Here is a 15,919-nt window from a genome sequence, read left to right as displayed (position 1 = left end):
TGTCTAGCAGACAGACTGGTAGTTCTATATCATGGGAGGCTGCTTGAATAAAGGCATGAAGCCAAGCAAAGAAAATTCTTAAGGTTTATGGCACTTGTCACTGTCTGTATCAACTGTAATTCACTCTTCAACCTAAACATATTCCCTTACCCTTCCCTGGTCTTTGTATTCTCAAGGTGCAGCCTACTACTGCCTGTGGGGCTCTCGCCAGTGTCAAGGAGCTGCCCTCGTCAGCTTCAAGGGCAGAGAATGGAGGAAGCAGTAACAAATCACTAAGGAAAGGGATATGGAGTAAGAGCTTAGTACAAATTTGTTGAATTAATGATGCACAGTGTAGGTTGTTTGAAGACCCTCCCTCTGATGGACAGAGAAGGGGCAGACACACCCTAACTCAGTGCGGATGCATCATGAGGTATGTGGGATGTGAGGTTTTTTCAAATAATGAAGATCATTGGGCTGTTCCTCTCTTTCCACACCCTATTTTGTCTGAAGTGGCATTTTAGATGGCAGGATGATTTAGTTGAATCATTTTAGAGGTCTGAAACCTCTGGGGGTGTATGGGGCCCTTTGTGTGATTTGGAGAGCTAACGGCCTAGAGATGGCCCCAAGGAGAAGAACTGGGGCTGGAGAGAGGGTTAGAAAGGACCCTGAAGTTTCCATGTGGTTATAATTTGGGTGGGAGTGTTGGGAACTGGGATATGGTGGAGGGGGAAGACAGAGAGAAACGGAAGGAGTGGAGTCATGAAGAAATGAGATAATAAAGTAAGATATTAAGTCCAGAGCAGAGAAGATGGATGAAAATCAAAGACACAAGGAAACAATGAGTCCAAAGGACTAATGGACCACGTGATTCTAGCTTCCAGGACTGCCAACCACTCTGAAAGGGATCACAATAGGAGGTTCCAGACAGAGTGGAAGAAAAATGTGGAACAAAACTCAAAATCATAAAAAAGACCAGCCTTACTGGTCTGATAAGAGACTGATGGAACCCCCGAGACAATGGTCCTTAGACACCCTTCAGGCCTGGAACTGAACTCACCTCCATGGCTCAACTTTCAGCCAAATGATAGGTCTTTCTATAAGGTGAACAATAACACCAGGGAGATATGCACTCATTAGAACAATCAACCATATGAAATCGAAAGGGCAGCATCTGCTCAGGGATAAGCTAAGAAGGCAGGAAGGGATAGGAAAAAAAGACAAAGGGAAATGGTAAACACAGGGAGGAAGTGGGAAGAGTGCTGTTACATTGTGGGGACTGCAATGAATGTTATAAAACGCATATGAAATGTTGAATGGCACACCAATCTGCTCTGTAAAATTTCACCCAAATCAAAATTAAAAAAAAAAAAAAAGAATGTGAGTTTCCAAGGAGACAAGAGGTGTAAATTACAAATCCAAAGTATTATAGACCCAGTGCCCAACTCTTTAGGTCTACTTCGATTTCTTTGGCACCTCAGGCACGTGTCCAAGGCTCATATGGCTGTCTTAATTGCCTTTTAATCTGAGATGAATTTACTACTAGAAACTCTAAATGCGCTCAGACTGAGAATTACTAGGTAATTAGAACATTCAACTGTTTCTAAATCAGAGTCCTGCCCACTGGATGACTTCAGGCTTTATCTTTTTCATTAAAGTGATCAGAATGGTAAAGAAACACCCTAGTTAAGCAACTGCATGCTTTTAAAGTAGTGTCTTTATTGCAAATATACAATTATCTCGAAAATGGTTTCCAGACTCTTGCTGGCTCATCAAGAACAAGATTAATCACCTGGAATGGCCTCGTAAGTGGCTGGGAAAAGCCCCAACACCTCCTCCCTAAGTGGAAGCAACCAGGATGAAAGACTGCTTCTCCGACACAGGATGTGGTTAGGTGACCTCTGAGTGGGCTCTATTCCACCAACTGTTTATCACTTTCAAACTACATATAACCTTAGGTGGAGTCCCTGGGTGGACTGTCAATGTGCTCCGTTGATAACCAAAAGTGTGGAGGCTTCAGTCCACCCAGAGGCGCCTCAGAAGAAAGACTTGGCAATCCACTTCCAAAAAATCAGCCACTGAAGCCCCTATGGCGCACGATTCTATCTCTGACGCTCATGAGGTTGTCATGCATCAGAGTGGACTTGTTTTAAAATCTTAGGCAAAATTAGTTATTGTTTGTTGAAAAGCACACCTAAGCTTTTTGTATTGAAAATTTCAAAGATAGTAGAGCTGGCTTTACTGTAATCATGAGGAAAGTTAGATAAACAGGGAAGATCTACTAAAACACAACTGTAGCCTTCTGACCCCCAATACTGGGTTCAGCTCTCCTGCAGCACTGAACTTCTCCACTGTGGGAAGTATGAGATTTTTGTTTTTCTTGTGTAATAGCCTATTGTGTGCAACTGCTGTATTGATCTGGCTCATCATTAATTCACCAGCATCAAGCCCAGTATCTGGCACATACCAAAAAACCAAACCAAACCCACTGCCACTGGGTCGATTCCAACTCACAACAACCCCCACTGGGTTTCTGAGGCAGTAAATCTTTAAGGAAGTAGAATGCCTGGTCTTCCTTCCATGGAGTAAGTCTGAACTGCCAACCTTCTGGTTAGTAGTCAAATGTCTTAGGCACTGCGCCACATAGAACAGGCTTAATAAACAGTTGTTGAAAGAAAGAAAAGAGAGGAAGTGAGGGAGACAGACTAACCCTAGACCAACTTTTAACACTCTCTAAACTGGTCACATGGGCCCAAAAGGCCATGATCTAGCTTGGAGTTCACGATGGTCACTGAAGAGAGGAGAGGGGAGGCTGGCTTGCAAGGCTGCATTTACTAGTACTCAGCCATTTGTTTTTCTGTCCCCTGTGATCGTCATCTTCTATTCATAACAGTACCCCTGATTCTGCCTCACCCCCACCCCCGGCCTTATCTCAGGCCTATAGGGTTCTGGTCCCTCACCCTTTAGAAACCTACCACTGTTCCCAGAGACAGAGTTGGGGATGATGCATTACCTGCTCATTAAGCTGTATGACTTGTGTTTCTAAATCTTTATCAGATTTGGATGCTGAGCTGCTGGACGAAGCCCTTTTGGCTGATGAGGGACGAGAAGGTGTGGATCCAGGTTTAGATGCCGGACTTGATTTAGCTGCACCTGAAAGCAACCAGAATGAATTATATACATTGGTAATATTAAAAATACCTTTGTTGTTGTTGTTATGCACCGTCAAGTCGGACCTGACTCATAGCGACCCCTCCTTGGGTTTCCGAGGCAGTATCGCTACAGAAGTAGATTGCCCCATCTTCCTTCCGAGAAAAATAGCTTTAGATACCCACTAAATATATGGCATAAAAGGGATTCATTAAAAAGTACAAGAGACTCCCAGGGCTCCCTTTCCATTATAGAAACAGCATATATTTGGAAGGAGTGCCTTAGTTAACTTTTCTCAGCACTTTTTTTCCCCCTCAAGTTACATATCCCTTCTTCCTCCAGAAAGATGAGAAACAGATACAAAGGGATTTTATGCTTAAGAGGGAAGGTTTTTAGATAAATTCAAAGCATCACCATAATTGAATTTCTAACAAACAAGAGAACAGACCTTATAACAGATTTACAGGTCTTTATGCTTTAAGAGAAATGTCAATATAAATGTATGTTTCTTGAACACATTCCCTAGCTTTAGTCACTGAAAAAGCCAGGAGGAGTGGCATCTCAATAGCAGTCTGTACTCTTGGTGTCCAAATCTTGGTTTCTAAATGCCATTCTGCACTAATGGGGCTTAATCTGAGGGATGGGGCAGGGAAAGTACAAGATGAGCCTGGAATATTTTATTATAAAGCACCAAATAAACAAGAATCCATGTGTCCATTAAGATACAAAAAAAGAGAGAGAACAAGATACATGTCGAGGTATTACCCTATACGTTATATATTATTATATATATTATTATACTTTATGCTATTATAAAGGGAAAAATGCACCTTCACAATAGGAGGTTCTGGGTACCAGCATCTTAACTAAGCAATCCAACTTAATATCACTAATGGTAATATACATATGGCAGACCATTGCTTCCAGGCAAGACCTCCCTATATGAAGCTCAGTTCATGATGGAATCGTACAATCTAGAATATGGTACAGACACAGGAAATATCTGTAGCCAAAACTGATACCACAAAGCATATGCGGTGAAGCTTGTATCTTGTATGGATTAAGGGATTCAGGACTGTTCTTGGGAGCCCAGTTCCCTTTTCTCTGAACATAGTCCTGATAAGGTGACAGACAGCTCAGTTTCTGACCATTCCTTCAGTCTAGTGTAGATGTTCCCATTGGTCCAATCTCTACCACACCCACTTCTCCCCATTTCTGGCAGGCTCCTGGAGGGCAAGGATCACATCTGTGGAACCCAGGTGCTTAGCACAATGCTAGGTGGAACATATAATTGGTGAATAAATACATTTAAATAAATATGTGAACAAATAAATAAATCTCAGATATATGGTTTCCAATTTCACCATTTATCACTAATTATAGATTACAAAAAAGCAAAGAGTTATGAGGGCAACTATGCTAATTGCAGTTACAAGTTTCAACCATTACCTTAATTACAAAGTAGCAAACAAGAAGACTATAAAATTTATATTTATATGTCTTCAGTGCCTGGAGAAGACATCTGTTAGAGATGCTAAAGTCATATACGCCCTTAATAAGCACTGACAACACTAAGCCTTTTAAAACACGTCTCTGTTACTAAGGGGGAAATAAAAAAAGATTTTTCTTCTTTAAAATACAGGGAAATGCCTAATACACTTTACAGTGAGAATGATTAGATTGGGAATGACTTACAGTAATTGAAATGTAAATCCTCAGTGACCCTGACACCTCACCTATGCAGAACTTGACGCTTTCCTTTATTCGGGATTAGTACAGAGTTTAGGCACTGACGGGTCAGAGGTGGAATTCTCGCCTTTCAAACTGGGGACCCTGTTTGATTCCCAGCCAAGGCACCCATCTTGTCAGTGAAGGCTTTCCTGTTGCTATGATGATGAACAAGCCTCTGTGGAGCTTCCAGAAGAAGACAGACTAGGAACAAAGGCCTGCAGGTCCACTTCTGAAGTCAGCTAATGCAAACCCTGTGGATCAGGACAATTCGATCTGTAAGACCATGGGGACGAGGTAGAACTGGGCAGCATTTCTTTCCATGGTGTGTGGGGTCATCAGAGTTGTGGCCAACTCAAGGGCGACTAACAACAGCAGCATATGGTTACAAGGATTCTTCATCTCTGTGGATGCTTAGATACGACATTCCTGAAGCATAATCTCTCTGCTCCATCAGCTGCGTTATCTAACCAAAGGTCAAATCAACAGGGCAAAGATAACAATAGGCCAATGAGACGGGTACACAGGGCTGGGAAATGCCAACCTGCCAAAGAGCCTTCCTCAGAAAGCAGCCTTCAACACAGCTGGGAAAGCAGCTTTTGAAAACTCATTCCTTCAGACCATTTTATAAGTAACATATCATATTTTAATATAAAGAAAGTCTAACAAAAAGTAGCTCAAATCATAGCAGACACAGTTACAGATACTTCTGAGATATAACCAAGCACATTGCGAGACTGGTTTTCTGGGTCTGAAGGCTTAGGACCTTAGTCTCATGGGACAACTCAGTCAACCGCCATCATATCGTTCACGAAGTTTATGTGTTCTGTACCCTAGTGAGAGGAGTAACATCCAGGGTCTTAAAAACTTGTGAGCAGCTATCTAAGATACAACTACTAGTCTCCACTTATCAGGAGCAAACAAGAAAGAAAGAAACCAAAGTTCCAGGGAATAAACTAGTCTACAAGTAGGCTAACAGCCTCAGGTAGGCTGGGACTAGAACTAGATGGTGCCTGACTACCCCTACTGACTGTTCTGATTAAGGCCACAATAGACAGATTCTGAAGAATGGGAGAAAAATGTGGAACAGAACCCAAATTCTAAAAAACTCCAGACTTGCTGGACGACTTAAAACTAGAGGACTCCCCAAGACTATTGCCCGGAGATGTTCTTTAAACCTTGAACCTAAAACTATCCCCTGAGGTTACTTTTTAGCAAAATAAAGGATATTATCTATGAGTATGGTGCTCCATTAAAACACAATTGCTTTAAAGCAAAGGTGAGAAGATAAAGGGCAGGGAAACTAGAGCACTGGAAACAGAACAACCAGAATGCAATGAAAGAGAAAGTGGACACACTGTGAAAAATGTAACATCACCAAACAACTTGTATAGAAATTGTGAAATGGGTACCTAATTTGCTGTGTAACCTTACACCAAAACCACAATTATCTGTAAAGACAAAAAAGGGCAGTTCAAAGACTGCCTATGATGAGCACCTCTTATTTATTTAATTAATACATAGTTATTAAGGGTGATGGAACAATTTGAAAATTAAGAGTGGTGATAGTTGTACAACATGATGAATATAATTAATATCACTGAGTTATATGCATAAAATATGATGAAATGGCAAATGCTTTGTTTTACTCACATATATATATATATTCACCACAATATGAAATACATATTTATTAAGAACCTAATATGAGTCATATTACTGTATGTTCCCATGTTCTGGGAATAAGAAGATGGAGAAGACACAAAATCTCTGCTTTCCAGGAGCTCATAGTCTCATGGGAGCAAAATAGTCACCTAAGAATCCCTATGCATGGCCACCCTCAAGATCTCAAGAACAAGTTATGGGACCGCAAAATGTGACCTGGGCTGTATTCCCTCTGTCTGAAACATACTCCCTCCTGCTATCTACAGAATAAACAATAGTAGACAATATCCTAAAAAACAAAACAACAGCCACTGCTATCAATTCCAACTCATAGTGACCCTACAGGACAGAGCAGAACTGCCCCGTAGGGTTTCCAAGGCTGTAAATCTTTACAGAAGCAGACTGTCACATCTTTATTTCAGAGAGTGGCTGGTGGGTTTGAACTGCCTTCCTTTTGATTAGTAGCTGAGTGATTAACCACTGCACCACCAAGGCTCCTAATATCCTAAAGTACATTTTTTAATATAGTTGACTATCCCACTTACCCAAGCCTCTATTATAAGATGTTATTTAAAACTTAGACAGTTATCAACTCCCAGTAAATTGAACATCGATATAACACTTTTTATGTAAGCTACCATTTGTATTCCAATTTTGGAAAGTGACCCAATAATGGCTTTGTTAAAGCATAAAGATGTCACTCTGAAGACTAAGATGCACCTAATCCAAGCCATGATATTTTCAATAGCTTCGTATGCATGTGAGAGCCGGACAATGGATAAGGAAGACCGAAGAAGAACTGATGTATCTGAATTATGATGTTAGCAAAGAATATTGAATGTACCTTGAACTACTAGAATGAACAAATCTGTCCTGGAAGAAAGAGCCAGAAAGCTCCTTAGACATAAGAATGGTCAGACTTTGTCTCTTCTGCTTTGGTCATGTTGTCAGAAGGGACCAGTCCCTTGAGAAGGGTATCATGTTTGGAAAAGTAGGAGGTCAGCAAAAAAGAGGAAGATTCTCAATGAGGTGGACTGACACGGTGGCTGCAACAAGGGGCTCAAGCACACAAAGGATTGTGAGGACAGCGCAGCAGTGGGCAATGTTTTACTCTGATGCACAAAGGGCCGCTATGAGTTGGAACCAACCCAATAGCACCTAACAACAACAACCATTTGTATTCCAATTTTGCAAAGTGACCTAAAAAAGTCCTTTATGGCATCAAATCCTGGGTTCAAATCCTGGGGCCCTCACTAGCTGCCTTCTTGACTTCTAGGATCCCCTTACTCTGCAACGATTTCACTTCTGTATCTTCTTATGCATCGTTCAATCCTGCTTATGTGAAAAACATTTACAAAATGGCTTTTAAAGAGAGTGCAGTTACTCTGGTGATAATACAGATATAGATTTGTTCTTGCAGCTATCAAACATTTCTATTTTTTTTTTCAAGCAGCATTTGATGATGTCCTGAAAATATAATTAGTGGTAGCCCTGTTTTACAAGCAGTTGTTTTGCCTTCAAGCTTTTCTCTTTCTCCTTAATTTTCCCTTTCAACGTAAGGAGTTTCAGAAGCAGAGGAAAGTAGACATAAATTCTATACAAGTCCCTGTAATTCTCTGACATAACTCACTGGATATGGCCATGATTTACAAAGCTAGTCTTTGAGCAGTTTTGTTTTAATTAATGCCTTCAGGATTTAGAGTATAAATATGATTCTAAGATATTTTAACCATCATTGTAAAAAACAAAGTGGCCTGATTCACTGCCTTAGTAAAGCCAGCACCTCACTGTGTCTAATGTCAATAATTAGGGGCCTGCTTCATACTTATGGAAAATGCTACAACATTTTGGTCATATGGAGCCCAATGAATTCAGACTGATGAAAAGCACTGTGCTTGGCTTTATCCTTCATGGTAAGGACTCTGATGGAATTTAGAAATTCTTCTCCCATAATCTACTGTGTCCCTTCTGCCAAACTCATAAACAAGGAGCTAAAAATATGACGTTGACAAGAACCACAGAGACATTAAAAACACACACACACTCAGCAAACAGCCACACGGTCATCCCCAATGTCTTTCCTACTTTGAGAGTACATTCCTCCCCCAGAGTCTTTCTCATCCATGGTAGACCTCATAAGGTACAGTCAGGTAGTCAGCTTTCATTCTGAGTGAAAGGGAAGACTGCAGGATTTCGAGCAGAGAAGTGACATGATTTGACTTAGGCTTCAGAAGGCTCACTTTACCTGCGATGGTGAGACAGGCCTGGTGGAGGTTGAGGCTAGACACAGAAGCTCTGTTAGGAGGCCGCTGCAGAAACTCCTCTGGATGTGCGAGCAAGTGCTCAAGATGAGTTTTGTTTTGATTTTGGTGAAGCATTTGCAATGCAACAGTTTAGAAAACCATATTACATAACCTACTGAATAATCTCTGATGTCCTAGCCATTTCAAATCATGTGCATTCTGTCATGTTAAGCTGGAAAGATCACTGTGATCAACGGCACTTGCTATTAATTTCAAGGGCAGGGCTGAAGGAAAAGTAGGCAGTGACAGGAGACTCTGAGTCGCTCCCAATCAGCTGCTCCAGGGTCCTGACACAGTAAATAAACAGCTCTACCCTGGGCAAGCAGAGCCACGTCAGGGACCCCGGAAAGCGCCGTGCCAGGCTGTGGCTGTGGCTGTGGCTGCGGCTGCGGCTGTGGCTGCATGGACAGCAGGCTCTGTCCTGACTGCAGACGACAGATCCTGCCCCTGCGACAGGCCGGAGGGGCTGGCTTCCCACCCAAGCAAAGCGAGTGTGAGTGCTCATGCTCTGAGTTACTTCCGCCCTGCTTACTGTCCCCGCTTGAGATGATGTGCTTATTTTTAGCCATCATGTGATTCTTCAGTATTTTCCAGGCTCTGCTTGACTCACTCTGGTTTCATAGAATTTTTCATAGGAAAAAAATAAAAATGCAGGAAAGAGCTCTCCATTTTGAAACGGCTCAAGCGTAAACAATTCTGACTTTTAAATCATATTTGAACATGGTATATATTTCTTTCAATACACTTCTGACTTTTTATACCTTTCACAACTTGTTAGGAAATTAAATCGGTTTTGGGTACAAAATCTAATCACCATTTTAGTTCAAATCCTCATGTTTAAACTGTTTCCAGAGCAAAAGAAATGGTGAGGACCCTCCCTCCTCCATAACAGCCACACCCATCAGCATCCGAATGATAATTTAGGGGAGCACCTACTTGTCAGTTTTCTGCAGCATTAGAAGAAGGTAGTGTTTGAGAGGGGGTGGTTGGAAAGAGCTGAGCAGACTGGGAATAAAGACACAGAGGTGTTACTATGACAATGGCATCATGGGTGTCAAGGCACTCCTGGCATTCGGCACTCATTTCACCAAGAACTAATAAACTAAGATGGCCACTTTGGGGAAAAATAAGTGGTTGATTACTTTATGAATATGTTGTCCCTTAGATGCTAGTCATAGTCTCCATTGACTTGTAATTGGTAAGACTAGGGCTCTAGGTTGTGTATCTAGGTTGTTTACTTGAGGCAAGTCTGTGGTGCTTCATTAACACTGTCTTTCCAGACTCCCTTGCAATGAGGGCCAAGGTCTCAGGCCACAGGGCAAGTCAGAATTCAGGGAAGTGAGAACCTAGGGTAGAGCCCCATTTGAAGCATCCACTCTCCTTTACTAACCCTAATCCGCAGGGGCCAGTGTTCTCTGCTTCTACCAACCAAGTGCCAAGCTAGAAATCTTGCATCATTCATCCTTGGCTTCACTCTCCCTTTTACTTTCCATAGCTACTTAATCAAGTTTTGTTGACTGTACCTCCTTAAAGCGCCACAATCCACATGGCCATTCCATTCTTTCAGGCCATCATCCTCTCCCCATGGTTTGCTGCCATAGCCTCTTAGTGAGTCTTCTGGACTGTAATTGTGTTCTCTACACTGCAAACCTCCCAACTGGCCCCATTACAAAATGTATACCTCTGTGATGAACAGACCTAAGATGACTTCCTCACAATGATCTCCACCTCCTGTTGTTCACACCTTTGTGTCATCCCCTCTCCTTGTGTGTGGGTGAACCCTGTGACTTGCTTTGAACCTACAGAATATGGAAAATGTGATAGGATGTCACACCCACAATTATCTTTCTGCAGCTATGGCTCTATCTTGTTAGCAGACATGCTACAGAGATTTCCTTACTGGCCTTGGAGAAGTAAGTTGCTGTGAAAAACAGCTCCTGCTAGAAAATCCCATGGAACTGAGAGCTGCATCCAGCCTTAGTCCTGTAGCTGCAAGGAAACTGCCAAGAACCTGAAGGAAGCTGGAAGAGAATCTTTCCCCATTTGAGCCTCTGATGAGGCCATAGACTCAGCAGACACCTGGATCGCCCACTGGTGAGACCCTAAACCAGAGAGAGAACCCAACTATTCTGGTTACCTAGTGCCACTCTGACAAGACTGTATTACAAACGGGATGACCTTAACAAACAGGAGTTTATTCTCTTACAGTCTGGGCGAAAGCCTCTCAACCTTGGGGTTCAGTTCTGCCTCCTGCTCCCAGCCCACTGGAGCTAGACACTTTTCTTCACTCAGACAGCTGCTGGCTGCTGAGACTGACAAACCCAAGGTTGACTAGTAAAAAGGCACAGTCCCGATATTAACAAACCACATGGCAGGCCATTAAGTCCATTGGAAGTCCCAAGGTTGACAGAGCACGTTAGGCTGCTGCTGCTGAACAATGAGACAGCTACATGCAGGGTCCAAGCGTGCCATAAACTCGAGACTATCCCCAAGGTTTCACCTTATTTACAGGAAGCAGACCATATCCCAAAGACAGCTACTCAGCTGCTGTGGTAGATTCCACCATGGAGCTGATTGCCAGTCTCATCATGGGGAATAACTACCACCAGCTGCCCAGCCACTCAACCAGGCCCAGCCAAGCTGAGACAAACATAACCACCACACCACCCAAGCTGTGCCTGGACTTCAGAAGCTATGAGATAATTCATGTGTTTTCAGCTGCTAAGTCTGTGGTAATTTTTTGCAACCGAAGATCTCTAATATGATCCCTTAACCTATTACACAAGGGCCCTGCTTACCTCCGTAGCCTCATGTCTCAACATTCATTCTGAATGACAAGCATTTTACCAAACAGAGCACATTCTCTCTTGACTTCAACTTCCTGTTCTTTCTGCCTGGAATACTCTTTCTCACACCCTTTACTTGGTTAACCTGTACGCATTCATTAAATCTTCGTCAGACCTCACTATTGCCAAGAAATCTTTCTAGAATATGCAAGACAGGCTCAGGTGGTTTTTCTATATACACCCTGACAGTACTCACCTCATTATATTCCTATTGTCTATTTGTTGGCAGGCTTCCCTACATGGCTGCAACTTCTTTGAAAGCAGAGGCCCTGTCAGTCACTGTTTATCATTAGAACATCATACAGTGCCTCAAGAAGTATTTGTTGAGAGATTAAATAAATGAAGAACTCAATTACAGCTCTCACAAAGAGGAGGAGGAATCCCCACACCAGTTACTGCTGTTTCAGAGATGTTTCCTAATCTACTGTGCAGTGCACCAAGCTCCTTTCTAAGCTACAGCACAAGCGTTTCTGAGGCGATGGAGACGCCTGGAGCACTTCAAACATTTCTGCAATGGCTTATGTATCCACCTTCCTCGATGCAAACGGACACTGCAGTGACTGATTTTAATTAAATCCAATGATTATGACATGAGAACCTTCTATACATCAGGTAATCCAAAAGACTAGTTAACAATTTTCTCTGTATCATACAATGACTGAACAAGACAGAACTGGCACATACTTTATTGAATTTCACCCAATTCAAAGGGATTCTAGAAAATTCTACAGCCAAAACCATTTTCTGTTCCTGCCCAACAACCAAGTGACAAAGACAGGCACTGACAATAAAGAGAAATAGGTTCACTGGTAATCTGTTGTATTCTGCTTATAGAAAATGAGAATAGGTGCTAAGTCCTTTGAGGCCTGTGAAAAGGTTTGCTGTCAGGCCGAGAAGCAAAACGCTGTTATTCTACCTATGGAGAGGAAAGGGGTGTTCCATTAGAGTAACCTGGGGAATGTATAGTTTCAGAACCAATTAATATTTCAGCATATAGAAGGAGCAGCTGTACAATGACCTGATACTATTCATGAAAGGACCCAATGCTGTTTCAAAAAGCGCCACAAACTTGATACATATTTCGTTCGCTTCCCAGGTGCAGCTGGGAAAACAACGGAGGCCATGAGCCTCTTCCACTGGGTCCTGTGTGAGGAGACGGCGTATGGCATGCTCAAATACATGCCAGTTTTGTCTGAGGGGCTTCCTCTTCACTTTGAAATGACCCAGACCATTTACTCAAAGAGTTAATAAATAGATGGATTTAAGAAGTCAGAAATTAGTAATCCTACTAGTGTAGGGCTCAGTATTCTAGGCTTTATATAAATTTCTGCTTTGGGGCTGACAAAAGGCCTGAAACAAGTGGGTTAACATTTCCTCCATTTATAAATGTCGGCAAAACGTAGTAACTCTCACTCTCTTACCCAAGAGCCTTTTTCAAGAATGAAGGAGAATGTTCTTGATTTTTTTTTAATGGTATCCAAATAGAACTTCATGTGCTCTGTTGTTTGAAGTCTTAGCGACACTACTGTTGTTGTTGTTGTTAAGTGCCATAGAGTCATCTCCGACTCACAGCGACCCTATGCACAGCAGAACGAAACACTGCCCAGTCCTGAACCAGCTCCACAATTCTTTCTACACTTGAGCCCATCGCCACTGCCACCATGTCAATCCACCTCATTGAGGGCCTTCCCCTCCTTCGTTTACCCTCCATCTTACCAAGCATGACATCCTTCTCCAGGGAATGGTTGTAGAGCTTTCTATTTCCTCCAAATATTATGTAATTTGAATTTCACTTATAAAAATGTACTGTGGATCCAAACAGTTGGGAGGAGATAATATAAAACAAGCCATATCTATGCTAGTTTTGAGGCACTATAATGTAATGGCTAAAGAGCATGGGCTCTGGAATCAGTGTCTACCTTCACATCTTAGGTCCCCTACTTCCTAGTGTGTGACCTTGGCAAGTTACTGAACCTCTCTGTGCCTCAATTTCCTTAACTCTAAAAGTGGGGTAATTATACTACCTATTTTTTTTAGGATTATTGTGAAGCTAAATTGAGTTAATACATATTAAGTGTTTTGAACAACAGCAGGCACTTAGTACATGCTCAATAGTTCCTATTTATTAATATTTTTAATAATAAATATTGACAACCCATTCAATATTTTAAGTTTTCCTTTTCCTCAACTTTCATGAAAAAATACATTCACATCAGATTTCGATTTTAAGAGTTTATGCAATAACAGCACCACAACACTATATAGGGTTTTTGATTTCTAAGCTTTTTAAAATCCAAAGTTTTTTAAGGGGGGGAGAAGGTATATTTGATTCGAGAAAGCCAAGACAATTAAAACTTGCAAACTGAATCAGTAAATCATCTTCTGTCAAAGATACAGGCTCAGTAAGCGAAAAAGCTGAGATGGAAATGAAAAATGCATGGCTCCTCCTAAGAAGGCACCCTGGATTCTCCCACAGACACTGCAGGAGATTAGTATCCAAAGCTTCTGAATTCTTCATGACCCTTTTCTCCTCTCTGTACCCAATATTCCAAATTCACGGATATTTAGTAGCCTGGCAAGGCAGAGCACTGCTAATATTTTATGCTGTGGCTTCCTCATTATTATGGGTAAAGAAATGTAGTATTGATTAATCTATCAGAGGAAAAGTATCCCAATGCCCAACAATGTTATCTTAAATATCTTGCATACGATATAGATATATAACTATACAGATATATAACTGGAAGACGAAACTACTGGTATCACTCTCCTTCATGGAGTGGGAGACCTCCTCTAAGAATTTATTTAATCAAGCCACCATTATAAGTGTTTCCGTCCATTTTCCCTAGGTTTAAATGTAGCTAAGGGAGCAGCCATTAAGTAGCATGCAGCTCAGCAATGAGACGGTTTCTTAAAATAAATAGGCCAAGGGGATGCAATGCTGGTGTAGGGCAGGGGATGATGAAAGATACAGACACTGGTTTGTACAATAATGAGAAGTACTAACATTTATTTGCAAAGTCATCTTGCTAATTACAGAGCCGGAGGGAAAAAAAAATGCATCTCTTCTTTGTTCTGAGTAGAGACTGCATGATACCTGAAAATCAATGTTTGATTTTTAAAGAAATAAGTAGGTAGATGGGTAGGAGGATATGTGAATATGTGACTGGGGACTGACACAGCAGCATTAAGCAGGTATTTCTTAGGAAGTCATAAGAATAAACAAGTTTGCCTCACTTGAGGAGAGACCATGAAGGAACAAGAAGGGTGTCTGTTCATACCCTGTGGTAGTCAAACGTCATCGTGGACTATTTGGTTTCAAGTCTCTGATGATGGCTTTGATGTGAGACCAACGTTTATGGTTCAAGGCATATGAAGACTTGCATCTTAGTAATAAGAAAAAAAGAAGTCTTGCAGAAAAGTACAGGTCTGAGAAATGCAAGTGAAGGTTAGGACCCTTGAATGGTATTTAACTTCTTGAGTATTTTTCTCTTGGACTCTAACTGAGTTAACTGCCTGTTAAAACAAAAACACCAACACTGTTTGGAGCAATATAACAAAATCCAACAGATGTCCAGGACATAATTTGAAATTACTTGAGATATGAAGATTTGAAAAAATGTGCCATTCATTGTCTCAGGAAAAGATAATCAACATGTGGCAATTAGGAAGTTACCAGGATGCTGAAATTAGCAGACAAGAACTTTAAACAGCTATCATAACCATGTTCAGGGAGTACAGAAAAATGTGCTTATAATGAATGAAATTAAAAAAAAAAAAAGCAAAAAAAGTTAAAAATTGTAAAACAGAGTAGGTTAAATAAAAAGTGCCCGTAACAGTGAAAAAAAGAAGGTGACATGAAAAAGGGAGGGTAACCTTGTAGATCAATGGAAATCATCTTCACTAAGGAGAGAGAAGATAGACTGGAAAAAGGTGAACAGTCCCTCAGGGACCAGGGAAATAAGTTCAAAAGTATGGATAAACCCAGTCTCAAAAGGACAGGACACAGAGAATGGAGCTGAAAATGTATTTTAAAATACAGAGGCTGAAAACTTCTCAAATATGGTAAAATATATCAATTTAAATATTCAAACAGTTAAACAAACTCCAACACAGGATAAATTAAGAGAGAATAATGAATAGAAACATCACACCAGACCTGAAGGGCAACTAGGGGCCATAGTCTCAGTGGTTACACCCGGCTCCATTGGACCAGCAAACCTGGTCCCCACCTTCTTTTTTTTTTTT

General features: G+C 41.4%; 1 protein-coding gene across 1 annotated transcript in view; it reads right to left on the bottom strand.

Moving 5' to 3' along the window:
• The window catches only part of MAPRE2 (microtubule associated protein RP/EB family member 2), a 115,287-nt gene that overhangs the window by 11,140 nt on the left and 88,228 nt on the right, over window positions 1–15,919 (bottom strand). Inside the window, exon 5 of the mRNA XM_042781632.1 lies at window positions 2,993–3,132. Coding sequence (XP_042637566.1) covers window positions 2,993–3,132 — 140 coding nt within the window. The remainder of the gene's footprint in view (window positions 1–2,992; window positions 3,133–15,919) is intronic.

Source organism: Orycteropus afer, unplaced genomic scaffold, assembly GCF_000298275.1.
Source record: "Orycteropus afer afer isolate SDZICR_OR568_19922 unplaced genomic scaffold, OryAfe1.0 scaffold00141, whole genome shotgun sequence".
Classification (NCBI taxonomy): Eukaryota; Metazoa; Chordata; class Mammalia; order Tubulidentata; family Orycteropodidae; genus Orycteropus; species Orycteropus afer.
Note: the sequence above shows the minus strand (reverse complement) of the source record. Positions and strands in the feature narration are given on the sequence as shown.